We start from the raw sequence: 12650 nt of genomic DNA, 5'->3' as shown, positions 1-12650 counted from the left end.
GAGATGGTAAATAGTGTAATGGTATATAGTCTTGGACAGCATTATTGATATTTCTGGACATTCTAAGATGAGGTAAAGACAATGCATGATGCCTTAAAGGAGGTCATGTTTCTTTAAGTGCTGCAAAAGATACATAAACTGCCTCAAGTTAAAACTGACCTTTTATGGTCTTCCAATCTCCCACAAGTTTATATCACAATGCTATTTTTATGTTCATGGTCATATACAGCCTGGATCACTTATCTCTTAAAAAAAAGAAATACTCCATACTTGAACTGTGAGGTTTACCTTTTTTCCCCTCTCAATGGTTCAAAGTATGAGCTCCACACAGGGACCCTTTGTTACAGCAGATAGAGTCATCTGTTTTGTCTTTCTAAATATCACTTTAATTTTGATTCAAAATGGAAACACGGGACTACCATTACAGTGCATTACCTCACTTATTATCCTAGCAGACTCCCTTATCCAGAATAAGCCTACGTGCTTCATATCTGTTTACACAGCTGGATATTTACTGCAGCCCTTCCAAAGAAGTACCTTTCTCAATGGCACAAGAGCACTGCCCCACTTGGAAATCAAACAGGCAACCTTCTGGTTGCGTTTCCAGTTCTCTGACCTTGACTGCACTCTGCATTATCTCGGCCTCCACATTACTGTAGCACCACTTCCTGAGTCTCTCCACCTCTAAGCTCTGCTGTGGCTGACTTCTACGCAGCCTCCACTCGCCCCCAATCCAGCACTCCAGGCCCAAACAAAGTGCTGGCTTGTCCAAGAGCTTTAGCTGAATTACCGTTCCAGGCAAAACACACTGTTGTAAATGAGCACCTGCTTCAGAGTTAATTATTATGGGCGTCACTGGCTTGCGGTTTACTTGCACAGGCCCCGGTGATGCACTGGGGTCATATTCAGTTGTTTCCATGCAACAGAGCTCTGGATGAACTCTGACCCTGCAAGCGACCCAGGTCTTGGAAAAGTCTGCCTTACAGGACAGCAGGTCTCTGTGTGAACATCTCACACTCCTGTCCCATGTTAGGGTCACCTGCTAACTTGTGCCCTCCCTGGCTTTGAGAGTACAGAGAAGCTGGTCTCCACACCCTGGGAAAAATCTGTGGGAAAACTCACAGGTCTCTGGGGGCTTGCCACCACTGTCACACTGACCATGTGTCAAGCTAAAAATAACCCTCTCCTTACTTTTAGATTTCACTTTGACTTGGCCGTTATTGCAACAGCATGTACATGTAGCACCATAAGCTTTCAGTCTGTTTGTTACCCAAAGCTTAAAGGACTTCTTGGTGGTATGCTATATTATGTAAACAGAGACCTCAAAGTTAGTGATGCAATGATGGGACTCCTTTTTCCAGCCAACACACTTTCATATTCTCATATCAAGTCAGCACCACAGAACCATCAAGGAAACGTCATGTTTACTGAATGTATACATTCCATACAGTTAAGTTAATCATTTTAGCGTTACCTTGGAAAAGTGAGCATTGATCCATTTTGTGAATGTTTTTTTCTGTACAGCATCGTGTTCATCTGTGGACAAAAAAAAAGAAGTCTGAGTGAGGTTACAGTCCTGGAGGTCCAAGTTTCACAACACTATGTAATGTAATCAGTCACAACAGCAGTACAAAACAACAGGTGTAGATCTCAACTCAAAAGCAACCTCAGGAAGACTTAATATAATTTTTTTATTGTTTAAATGTTACTTTCGAAGGTGAAGCTTTGCCATGTGGTAGGATAATATCAGGACACTAACACTGAGAATGTCTACTGCAACTCTGACCAGGATCTTACTCGCCTTACAAAGAAAATGTTGTACAAATGTTCATTGAAAAGACGACTGTTTATTAGTTCAGTTTGCCAGGTCAGTTACACCATCTCCTGGCACCTCAAAAAGGGGAAATAAGCCTCAAACTGAAATAGTTTCTTTTTTTTCCCTTCCTAAGAGCTGACATGAGCTGATCCATGCAATAGCACGAAAGGTCATTTGTGTGAGCCGCACGCTGGGCTGGCCGCTTTGATCTGAATTTTTCATTACTTTGTAGTGACACGGTAACTGATAGCCCTGTCCATCTCCCGCGTTATCTGGGACGTGGCTCGGACAGCGCGCTCAGGGTAGGGCGGGGGGGGGATCCTCATTCCTGAGCGCATTATGGCATGATGGGCCCGCTGACAGCCCTGGGGTCCACCACGGGAAGTTTGTTTTGCGTTCTGGTGAGAAGGGGGGGGGTGCCCGGTTGCGCCGGCGGAGTTGCGGGTTTATTAGCGCCACCGTGTAAACGCTGGTGAACCCCGCGGTCAGAGGTTATGATCACCCGCCCGAGGGGGCTGTCTCCTCCTTTGTTCGCGCCCTGTGCGCGCCGCTGATGAGGAATGTTGGGAAATAAAGGGAGGAATTCGCCCCCTGGCTCAGGGGAGCACGGGGCAGCAGAGGGGGACCCGCCGGTGCGCCCCTTTCGGGGAACGGGGATCGGCCGTGGCCCGGGGTGGTGGTGCGCATGAACTCAACTCCACCGCCTCTCTCTAGCCAGAACAGGAAAGAACCAGGGAGAAGGACACTGTTTCACACACACCGCTGAGAGGAAAACACACCTCTAAAAACATGCATGCCCCAGTGACTCAGTTTACCAAGAGGAAGAGGATGTAAGAAAAATAAGCATTCTCAGAGAGCACGTGATGATCCAATGAGCTGTTAGGGACACACAAAGGCTGAGTTCACTAAAAATACTGACAGGTTAAAGAATAACCACAACTGTCGCTAGTCCTACTGCTACGCCAATGATTCGCACAGTTCCAGATAGCCTGTTTGGTGCCTCCTGTTACCGGCTGAGTGGTCATGTGTTTACACAGATGATTACCTGCCGTGCCAAATGGTTAATTTTCAGCCCATCTGAGGTGGTCACACCAAGGACTTCAAAACCCAGCATGCCTTGCCTCTCTGCTTGTCCTTCAACATTGCTGAGACAGATCAGATAACAGCCTGGTGATGGATTGCTGTCTTGTCCTATACTTGCTTTGGTAGTATGAAGTTGGACCCAGACAAAAAAGTGGTTCTTCAGGTTATCATGGCTAACACAGATATACCTGCATTTGTTGTCAAGCTCAGCCACGTGAAACACCACCACTGTCAGCCTGTTTGTATAGATAATTATTGCAATTGTGTGTTGATGTTACCCAGCAATTTTCTTAATTTCTGCATGTAAAGCTCTACATGACACATGTCATAGGGCACGCCACTCTACACTCCTTTCTTGTGACAAAGAGAGCCATGGTGAATGAGAGAGGCCTGTGGAAAGATACCCTACTTTCCACCCCAAACACCTCAGCCACGGCATGTTCTGGAACACAATACCCCTGATTCATAAAAGGTTATTGTGTTTCTTCTTTCTCTCAGGAAGAATGCCGTGCTTGCAGAGGGGCTTTCTGAGAGGTGGGGGGGGTGGGGGGGGTGGGGTACGGGGTGCAGTGAAAGCAAGCATCCATCTGAAAGACATGACAGCTCGTCAGCGACGCCATGCCATGTACTCCAGCGCGTGTGATCAGACACAGGCATGCGTGTTATTCCCTCTGGCCCGTGTCTGGAAAACACTGACTGCACGTTACATAAGACAAGGTTAACACCATAATGCCCGTGTCAGGACACCTGAGAAATCGCCATATACGGCAACAACATGCAATGGTCATTTGAAAGCAAGGCTCATGACCAGAGGGTCGCTAGTTCATACCCCGCATAGGGAAATGAACGTAACCCAAGTTGCTTCAGTGGATGTTCAGCCACGTAAATGGATAATGTGTACAAGACTCTGCCAGCTGTCCAAAGCAACAGCATCTGATAGCTAATGACGGCAGCTTTACCGCACACCACTGCATTTATTCAACATACACGCTCAGGGTTAAGAGAGCCCCTCATGCACTGATCTGAGTTCAGTTCACTTCCAAGCCAATAGCAATCCAAACAATGTCGAAACAGGTTAAACACATCCAGAGTGAATGCACGGTGGCACTTTCCACCCTCACCGATGACCATTACAAGGCTAACTGATATATGCACACACGTCCAAACAAACACTCTCTGAGGGGTTTCCTGACACAGCAGAATATGCTCAGGAGACTGGTAACAGCAGCTCTGAGTCTCCATAGCCTGCGGCACACTGCTTTTTAAGGCATCACACTAGAGGACTGTAAAAAAGTGAAATATTATGTGGTCAAGTAAGTGAATCGCCACTTTGGGAGCTGCGTGCAGAAACAGTGTCTCCTAAGGGGCTGGCCTGTCTTAGAGGAAGGTAATGTTCCACTGTGCCAGATGAACAGGAAAGACTGATTACATCAGAGAAGTTAATTCCCAGAAGTCTCTTCTCACAGCTCGCTGCGCAGCTAATGACTGGCAGCGGCTGCTTACATGCAGGGAGCAGCGGCCCAGCTGTGCAGCTGCAGCTGACTGCGTATCCGTGCAGCCAACAAACTGCGTTATATTTGTGGCTTCCTTTAAACACCTTACATTGAAACTGTCTTCAGTCATTCAGCTTCCCGTTTCTTCACCTGGGGAAGGGCCATCATAAACAGCCTCCAGTAAAGAGATCTGCACCAACAGACAGGCCATGTGTTATATAGATGGAAAACAAGAGGACAGGAAGGATTTTGCAAACACAGTGCACTTTGCTCAGCAAAAAAAAAAAAAAAAGAAAACAGGCAAATACATGTCAACAAATCGATATTCTGGCATCTTGCCTGATAACATATTTTAAAGGTGGGTCTCCAAACTCCATAAATCATTATAGCAAGCACCATGTTTACGAAAATGTATAAATTGTCCCCATTTGGGCACTTTAGTGCAAGCATGCACTTTATTCCCACTCGTGGGATGTGAGGAATGTTTTGAATTCCCATCATTTCAGACACATTCTTCTCCCTGATTGGTCACTTGCCCTGGCTTGCCTGACAAGAGATGTTTATGCGCAGCTGCAGGGCTTTGAGACTTTGTAGAGCAAACACTTCTTTGTTTGGGAAGATTAAGTTAGATCTCCACTTAGTTCTTCAAAACAAATTATTTGCTTCCTAAATGCATGCTATAGGTCTGACAGAGGGAGATTGGGACGGAGGAGAGACTGCTTCCACGCCTGTAAGCTCTGCAGCACCAAGTGGAGTGGGAACGATTAATGTTCCACTAAACAGAGAATGTGGACTTCAGTCTCCAATGTGCAAACATCTCCCTGAAGATATGACATCTGGTTAAAGCGCCAAAGACTGCAAATCTGCCATACGGCAGCTGAAATATTTTCCTAAATAGGTTGTTTGGCATTAAAAAGCTAAAAAAACAGAAAATAACGCAACTAAAAAACCTTAACAGTGCCCATGTATCCAAAAGTAGTTGGCATCCTAATAGGAGGCATGATGAGCTCTATAAAAACATTGCATAACGCAAACCTTTTTGTTTTGAAAGCAGGGATTGTTTCACAACAGTACTTCATGAAAACAGCACTTCGATATTGGTCTAACTGCATATCCTATAAAACACCTTGGGTTCCGGAATTTGATCCCTTGATTTACAACGCGACACCGCATCTCCCTAAAGTTACTGCAAAATTCAATTTTTCAGTGCAACTTATTATTCAGGAATCCTCCGCAACCTGTTACTCATTAAATGCAAGGTGAAACGCTCCTATGCAACAAAGCATGCCAAGCTACTGCATGCACAGTGCCGTTTCTCGGCATAATATGCTCCAAATCAGCTCAACGTATCGAACCACAGCAATGTCTGTATCAGCATGAGATGGCAGAGATGTCTGGCACATGTCAGTCCTAACCAAGCATACCTCTGACTGAGTGACATGTGCCAGTCCTAACCAAGAGTACCTGTGAGTTTGTGTGCAATGCACCGGCCCTAACCAAGCATACCTCTGAGTTGGATAACGCGCTGTGCCATAGTTCCAGCTTCGACCCGAAAGGCCAACAGCAGAGCGCGGAGGCGAAGAGGGACCTTCAGTCCGCTCTCACATTCTTCCGTCTCCAAGACTGTCTTTTCTTGACCAAAGGAGCTGCAGAAGAATGCGGCTAAGCGGAGGGAGGGGGGGTGCTAACTGCCAATGAGAGCGCGCAGCAACCAGTGGGCAGTGCACTGTGGGATGTGTTGTGGTCCGCTGGTGGAGGACAGAACCTCCTCTGTTGCCTTCTGCGGGGAGGAGAGCGTCACCCGCAGGGCGTGTGTTCAGCCTGGGCTGCGATGGGCGCGCACCTGGCCGCCACATGGAGCACCGATCTGTGCACCGAGCTCTGAGCCAGCGGGTCACAGGCTCCCAGCTCGCTTTCTTAAATGGCTCCGGCAAAGAGAAACCCAGCTGTTCACTCGAACAGATGTGCGAGGTAGAAAAACAGTAAGAATCGCAAGTCAGGCCTGATTGAGGCATCTGCCAAGCAGTTAAATATGGAATAAAGTAATGGAACAGGAGAGGGTGAGGGCTATAAGGCTACACTTCCTCATCAGCCGCATTATCCGGGCCTAAGGCCTACTGATGTTTTAAATAAAAGAGATCTAACATCTGCTTTCAGAGCACTGCAAGGATATAGAGAGGTCAGGTTTCTGTCATTCTGTGGTTTCAGCCCTGGTTTGGTCCTGCGCTGCTCGGGATGCCAGCTGACGTGCCTGCTTATCTCCTGTTCATCCTCCCCCTCACCCATGACTATGCAGAGTAGTTCAAAACATGGATTTTCACCTAGCCACCGAGCTGCACTGCAGTCGGAAGCACGTCACTCCCTAAGCCTCCCGTAAGATGTATACGGGTCACTCCCAACTAAAAAGTGTAATGCGAGGAGGCTTTCAATGAAACAATCGCTACAGGTGAAAAGGAAGAACTTAATTTCCACCTAATGTTATTGTTACGCCGAGCCCTCCGTCTTTAAAGCTTCTGGTGTGGTATTACTGAAAAGAGAAATCGTATCAGGGCCCAGCCTCGGGGGGGATCTTAATCTATGCCATGCTAACAAAAATATGAGAGAAAGACGACATACAGAACAACAAAGAAGTCTCATCTGATAGGCCATCCCATGCTGGCATTGCATTCTGTCTGGAGATCACAGAGCAGGAGTGCGTATTCTATCTGTGTAGTAGTGCCCCTGATAAAGGAAGAAACATCCCGTTTTGTTCTCCGGGGCTCCCCGCTGACAGTTGTGATTCCTGTATCTTAAAGTCCATCACTTGCGTTCTTGCACGTTTCCAGGCACTGAGATGACGCAGCAGCCCACAGAGAGGCCCAGATACCAGCAGGTAAAAGAGGCTGCCCCCCCCCTGCCCCCCACGGCACGCTGCTGCGCATACCCGGCCAGCGAGGACAGCCTGTCCCCGCTCGCCCCCTTTCCATGACACACCCATTCCGCCCCCCGCCCCCCACGGCTTTCATCTCACAGATCAGCCCAATAAAAGAGGACTGTTCTCACGCCTTCCTCATACAGAACTCATCTGCATCGAAGGGGCACGTCACCAACCAAGGGACACAAATCACAACCCTGTCGCCGCTGTCTTTCGACATAAGACACCAAGCGCTTTCACTGTGAGTGCATTTGTGTGCATTTTCCTAAGGATAATAACAGTTTGTCACTTCACACCCCCAGAATGAGTCAGATGCTCACCACTGTAATCGGCATTTTCCTGTCATGTCTCATAACTTAGAGAACAGACATACAAAATGTGTAAGGTAACACTTCTACATGAATAAGGTTACTTTATACAAGCATAAAAATTTATGTTTACGATTTGGCCCTTGCTAGTGCTACAGTAAGGCTAAAGAATGCAGGGAAACAATGGGGTCCACACGATCACAGGAAGGCCCAGCGTTTGAAAACTTGAATCACTTTTTCCCTTTCACACAAAAAGCAGGAAACACCGCAGCTGCGTACTGTACTTACCCAGCGCAGGAAAAGCAGCCTTTCTTTTCTGCTTGGAGGGGCTGCGCTTTCTCCAAGGCAACCATTTGCTGAAATTCATAATAAAGACCGTAAAAATACGGCAGAGGAAGAAAAGTGATGAGAGAGGAAGTGGATGCTGCGCATGCCGCAGAGCATGCTGGGAGTGTTTACTCTCTGAAGTGACGGGGCACTCTGGATACCACAGAAACCACATGAAAAGGTGCCGGAGGACCAGGATGAATCAATCAACACTACGCAGTGTGGCTTCCTGGCCTGGTGACAGGCACGGCTCACATGGTAGTGACAGGGGGAAGGAACAGCTGGAGGACTCCCCAGGTGGTCAGCTTGCACACCTCCAGATAAGAACAAGTGTGTACAGAGCATGGCCACACGACAGTGCATGGCGGCGCAAAGATGGGAGAGGACTGAAAGCTTTTGGCACCTTTTCATGTTTTAGCCCTGGACTCTGGACCTGGAGGACATGAGTTCAAATCCCGGGCAGAGGACCTCTACTTGTAACAATCGGTTCCAGCCTTTAAAAGCTGAGAACTGTGAGCATTTCAAGTCATATAGGAGAAGGGCACAAGCTAAAAAAAATAACTACAGATATAATCTAACAGTAATGCTGTTTAGCAGGGAACAGCTGGCGTTTGAAACCAGGCGTATATAGACCAGCCAATCCAGGCATTCCCTGGAAGCAGCCCTCTGAAAGCAAGAGCGGCTTCCTGGTTTAACACAGGAACAAACCCGAGCGCACAGCTTGCTCTGCTTAGGCGAGCGGAGGCCGCCGCGTAAACAATCCACAGGTTCCTGCTGGACAGTGCCCTGCTTCTGCTCTACTGCTGAAGCAACTGCCTGGCCGCTGCGCGGGGGGACAACTGGAAAAAAACTGGAGGGGGGCGAGCGGGAAATGGCCTTCGCGGGACAGGGGTTTTCACTCTTCCTTTCTCCCGCTCGGCCGGCTCTTTTCCTCCTCTGATCTGATAACTCCCTCACCACCCTTCCGCTGCACCCAGGCCCCGCAGCCCTGGCAGGTTGTTGTTGGCAGCGGGTGAAAGCGGCGGAGCCTCCCTCAAACTTCAGCCGAGCCTCCAACAACCGCGCTTTCTATTAATGCCACACTGCGGCGCGGGGACACCTCTATCTGCTGGCAACACCTTTCCTCACTGCGCGCCAGTTTTACATGTGTTCTATATACTGGAGGAGTGCTGGAGGCCATAAACAAGTGGTGTATACACTGTGTCATACTAGTGATTTTTTCCCTGCCAATCACCGCTCACCATATCACTTCTAGGCTGTTAAAAAGACAGGGCTTAAAGGGAGAGGTGGGGGAAAAAGTCCTTATTAAAGGCCGCAGCAGGCTTTCAGGACTGCGTGAGTCAGATGTTCCGGCCTACGTCTGCGGGGCCGGGGAATAAAGCGCTCAATTGAAAGCCCCCCCCCCCCAAAATGCCTCAGCCCACACCGGGTCCCGCGCTAGCCCCATTCAGCGCCCGTGAAGGTGGCCTCATTCCTGCTCCTTGATTCAATAGTTCATTCACTTAGTAACTATCTGTCTGGGCTCTGCTCTGCCTTTATTCACTCCAGTGTTGACAGTAGTAATCACATTTTGTACATACCAGTGGCTCTTTTATGCCCAAACGGCCACTGGCGGACAGCCTGGTTCCTCCGTCGTCACACGGCAATCAAACGGAAGGGCCGCAGCACGGGGGCCCAGCTGCGCGGGTATGTGCCACACCCCGCCGAAAAAATAAATAATAAATAAAAGCCCCCCCCCCCAAAAAATGAAAGCACTCTCAATCTGATGGGAGATAGATGTCCCCCCACCCCCTGGCCAGTCCATCCCACTGTGGCTTCAGATGATCTGCCAACACGAAGACAGCTCCTCTTGGCTGGTTGCCAGGAAACCCAGTGCACACATTCTCCTCCTTTCGCCAGGAGCTACTAACATTTTAATTCGCTGTTTTGTATAGCCCTTGGAGGTCCCCGCGATGCCCAGAAGAATTGAGAGCTATAAAGCACCGCCATGTATTTACATTCTGAGATGCCATTTAACAGCGACGGATATAAAGGGTTTAGCTATACCAAGCAAAAAACAACAACCCTAACTAGTTGTTAATGTAACTAAGGACTAAAACATCATATCAAAAACAAAAAACTTCCACGAAAACAAGCTAGCCAATAGCCACTGAGATCAAGAGGCTTTGGAAAAACTTGGAGGAAATTACCAAGAGTATGAATCATTTATTTTTCTGAACATAAATTCAACATACATTAGGGCCAACAAGTCAACATGTGAGAAGCACAGGATTAAGTGGTTGTGAGTGTCAGAGCTGTTTCCTTGTGTCATGGGAACAGCTGCCTCACCTTTGACTCTCTGTAATTAGGGTTTAGAGGAAACACAAGAGGACTATTTGTTTGATGGATGTGGATTATTATTTACAGGTCCCGGAGCTGACATCATCTACCGCTGGGACGCACAGGGAGATTTCATGTACACAAACCTGCTGCCAGCCTCTTGATTGACAACAGAAAAATAAAGAGAAACCAAGCTCTTTTGTGAATACAAATCCATGTCAAGCATACAGAAACAAATCCACATGGACCTTAATTCTTCAGCTGAGCTTCTGAATTCTTTGGAAAAAAAAATATTTTATTCCTTTCACACAAACCTTTTTGGAATTGCCAGAAGCACTTCAGGCTCTTACCCTGACAACCTCTGCAGGCAGGAGTGCCGGAGAGACACGAATGCAATCCTCCACTCACACAAACCAATGGCTACTTTTTGCACCACAACTCCAATAGGACACCAACTGGAGTATAGATGCTACTCCATTTACGTTATTAAAGAAACCCACTGATGACTGACAGCTTGCAGGGGTCCTGAGAGTTGTCAGACGAGACAAGCCTGGCCAACCAACCCACTGTCAGTGAGGCTTCGCACTTTCATGCACGCTCATTCATGCACACAGCTGGGAAAGACGACTGCCAACCATTCCTCAAAGAGCACGATTTGGAGTCTGAAGCAGATGTCATGGGTGAAGAACAAAGGTGTTCAGAGGTGAGCAGCATTTTCCATGGCTTGGCTGAATCATTCAGCTCCACTTGTAAAAAATCTAAGCCGTCATGACATCCTGTTCAATAAGTGACAGTCCATACCAATGACAGACCACTGGATGGTTTGCGGATGAGACCAAACATTTAATTACTCAAAGATTCCAGCATGACTTCACTAATCAATCACACAGATCAGCACTCAAACCCTTACTGAAAAAAATCTCGGGTTGTGTTCTTTCTCATAAATATTCATTGCAGAGGCTAAGAAAGAGCCCTTCAAAAAAATGACATTATACATTTCCGTGACTGCATGAAATGTGAGGGAGTGCAGATCTCTTTGTAATGAGTCATTATTTACAAAGAGAAAGGCTTTTAATACAGAACTTGGGGGTAAAAAGGGAGGGTTTTATTGTTCTAATATAAGCTCTTAGCAGCCATTGAAAATTCAGAGTCAAATTATTTCAAACGTCTGTACTGTACTTTGCCGTTTTGAGTTTTTTTGCAATGGTTAGTAAAGAGTTGCTGCACTTGTCCTTAAATAAAAGAATTAATTGTCCTTCCCACTCATATCTAAGAACGCTCTGTCAGTCTTCCTCCCACTTCCTCTCACTGTTACAACAGCAAGGACAAGCACAGGTGCTGATCAATCATTTTCTGTGGCCTTTGACACAGGGCATGGGGGAATCAGCTGAACTCTTGGGATGGCTTCACGTTTGTTTAGCCATGCCCAGTTTTGTAATGTCTGCACAAAGGTCAGGGGAGAGAGTTAACAAACCCCCTCCTTCTGATTCATCGCCAAACTAGCCGTTTATTCTCTAACATTCTGCCTGTCTCTTAGCCTATCCAACTGGACCCATCACACAGAACCACTTTCTAAAACAACAGTTGGCTCACAGAAATGCAACACTCAGGTTCCACACTCTGCGTTCCACATTCCAACGCAATGATGTGCAGAACACATCTCAAGGCCACATAAACAACCGATAGAAATGGAGGGGAGACAGGCTGTGCCGTTTATGAAGGATACGCCTACACACAACAAGCATTCCAACACTAGAGCCTACCAGTGCTTCAGTCCAGATTTTAATAATGCTGTACCAGAAAGAATTTTAATTGTCATAATTATAACAAAATAACCACTTATTATAATGCTATGAAATTAGAGTAATACGACATTAACTAAACTAATAAAAGAACAGGCCTATTTTCAGTCTGTTTTTGGTATTAGCCTGTATATTCTGAAATGTCGAAAAGTTAATATGCCTCAACTACGAAAGCTTATCACATGAGACCACTGATGCAATTCATTCTTTGGTTGCAACTTTGAGTCAAATCTATAAAGAGATCAGAGTCTCAGTTCACTTTATCAGAACCTGCAGTCACATGAAGGTTTGATAGGTGGACTGGGACAGGTGACTTTGTCCCCTGGTTGACCGGGGGAGGCGGTATACCCAGCGGTCGAGCTCCAGCTGCTCAGTCTCGCAACCATCTGCTTGACAGTTCACACAGCCACCCCTGCTGAGGTGTTTGACAGCAAAACTTTCCCAGACCCACACGGCAGCAGCCCAACACCAAAAACCATTGCACAAGTACAAGAAGATCTCCAGCACTTCATGGATTTTCTTTCACGTCAAAAAGCCTCCAAGAGACTCCAATTTCTAAATGTCAGCTATTTTAGAGTGGTTTGTTTG

The 12650-nt window shown here is 47.1% G+C and overlaps 1 protein-coding gene across 4 annotated transcripts in view; it reads right to left on the bottom strand.

The window, feature by feature from the left end:
- Positions 1 to 12650, bottom strand: part of utrn (utrophin) — a 181854-nt gene that overhangs the window by 159237 nt on the left and 9967 nt on the right. For 3 of the 4 annotated variants that reach the window (XM_036549529.1, XM_036549532.1, XM_036549531.1), the window contains exon 3: positions 1475 to 1536. In XM_036549529.1, the coding sequence (XP_036405422.1) occupies positions 1475 to 1536 (62 nt within the window). Of the gene's footprint in view, positions 1 to 1474; positions 1537 to 7902; positions 8014 to 12650 lie in introns of those variants that run through there. The other variant, XM_036549530.1, reaches the window with a different exon arrangement.

This window comes from Megalops cyprinoides, chromosome 17 (assembly GCF_013368585.1).
Source record: "Megalops cyprinoides isolate fMegCyp1 chromosome 17, fMegCyp1.pri, whole genome shotgun sequence".
Taxonomy (NCBI): Eukaryota; Metazoa; Chordata; class Actinopteri; order Elopiformes; family Megalopidae; genus Megalops; species Megalops cyprinoides.
This window is presented reverse-complemented; position numbering and strand designations above follow the sequence as displayed.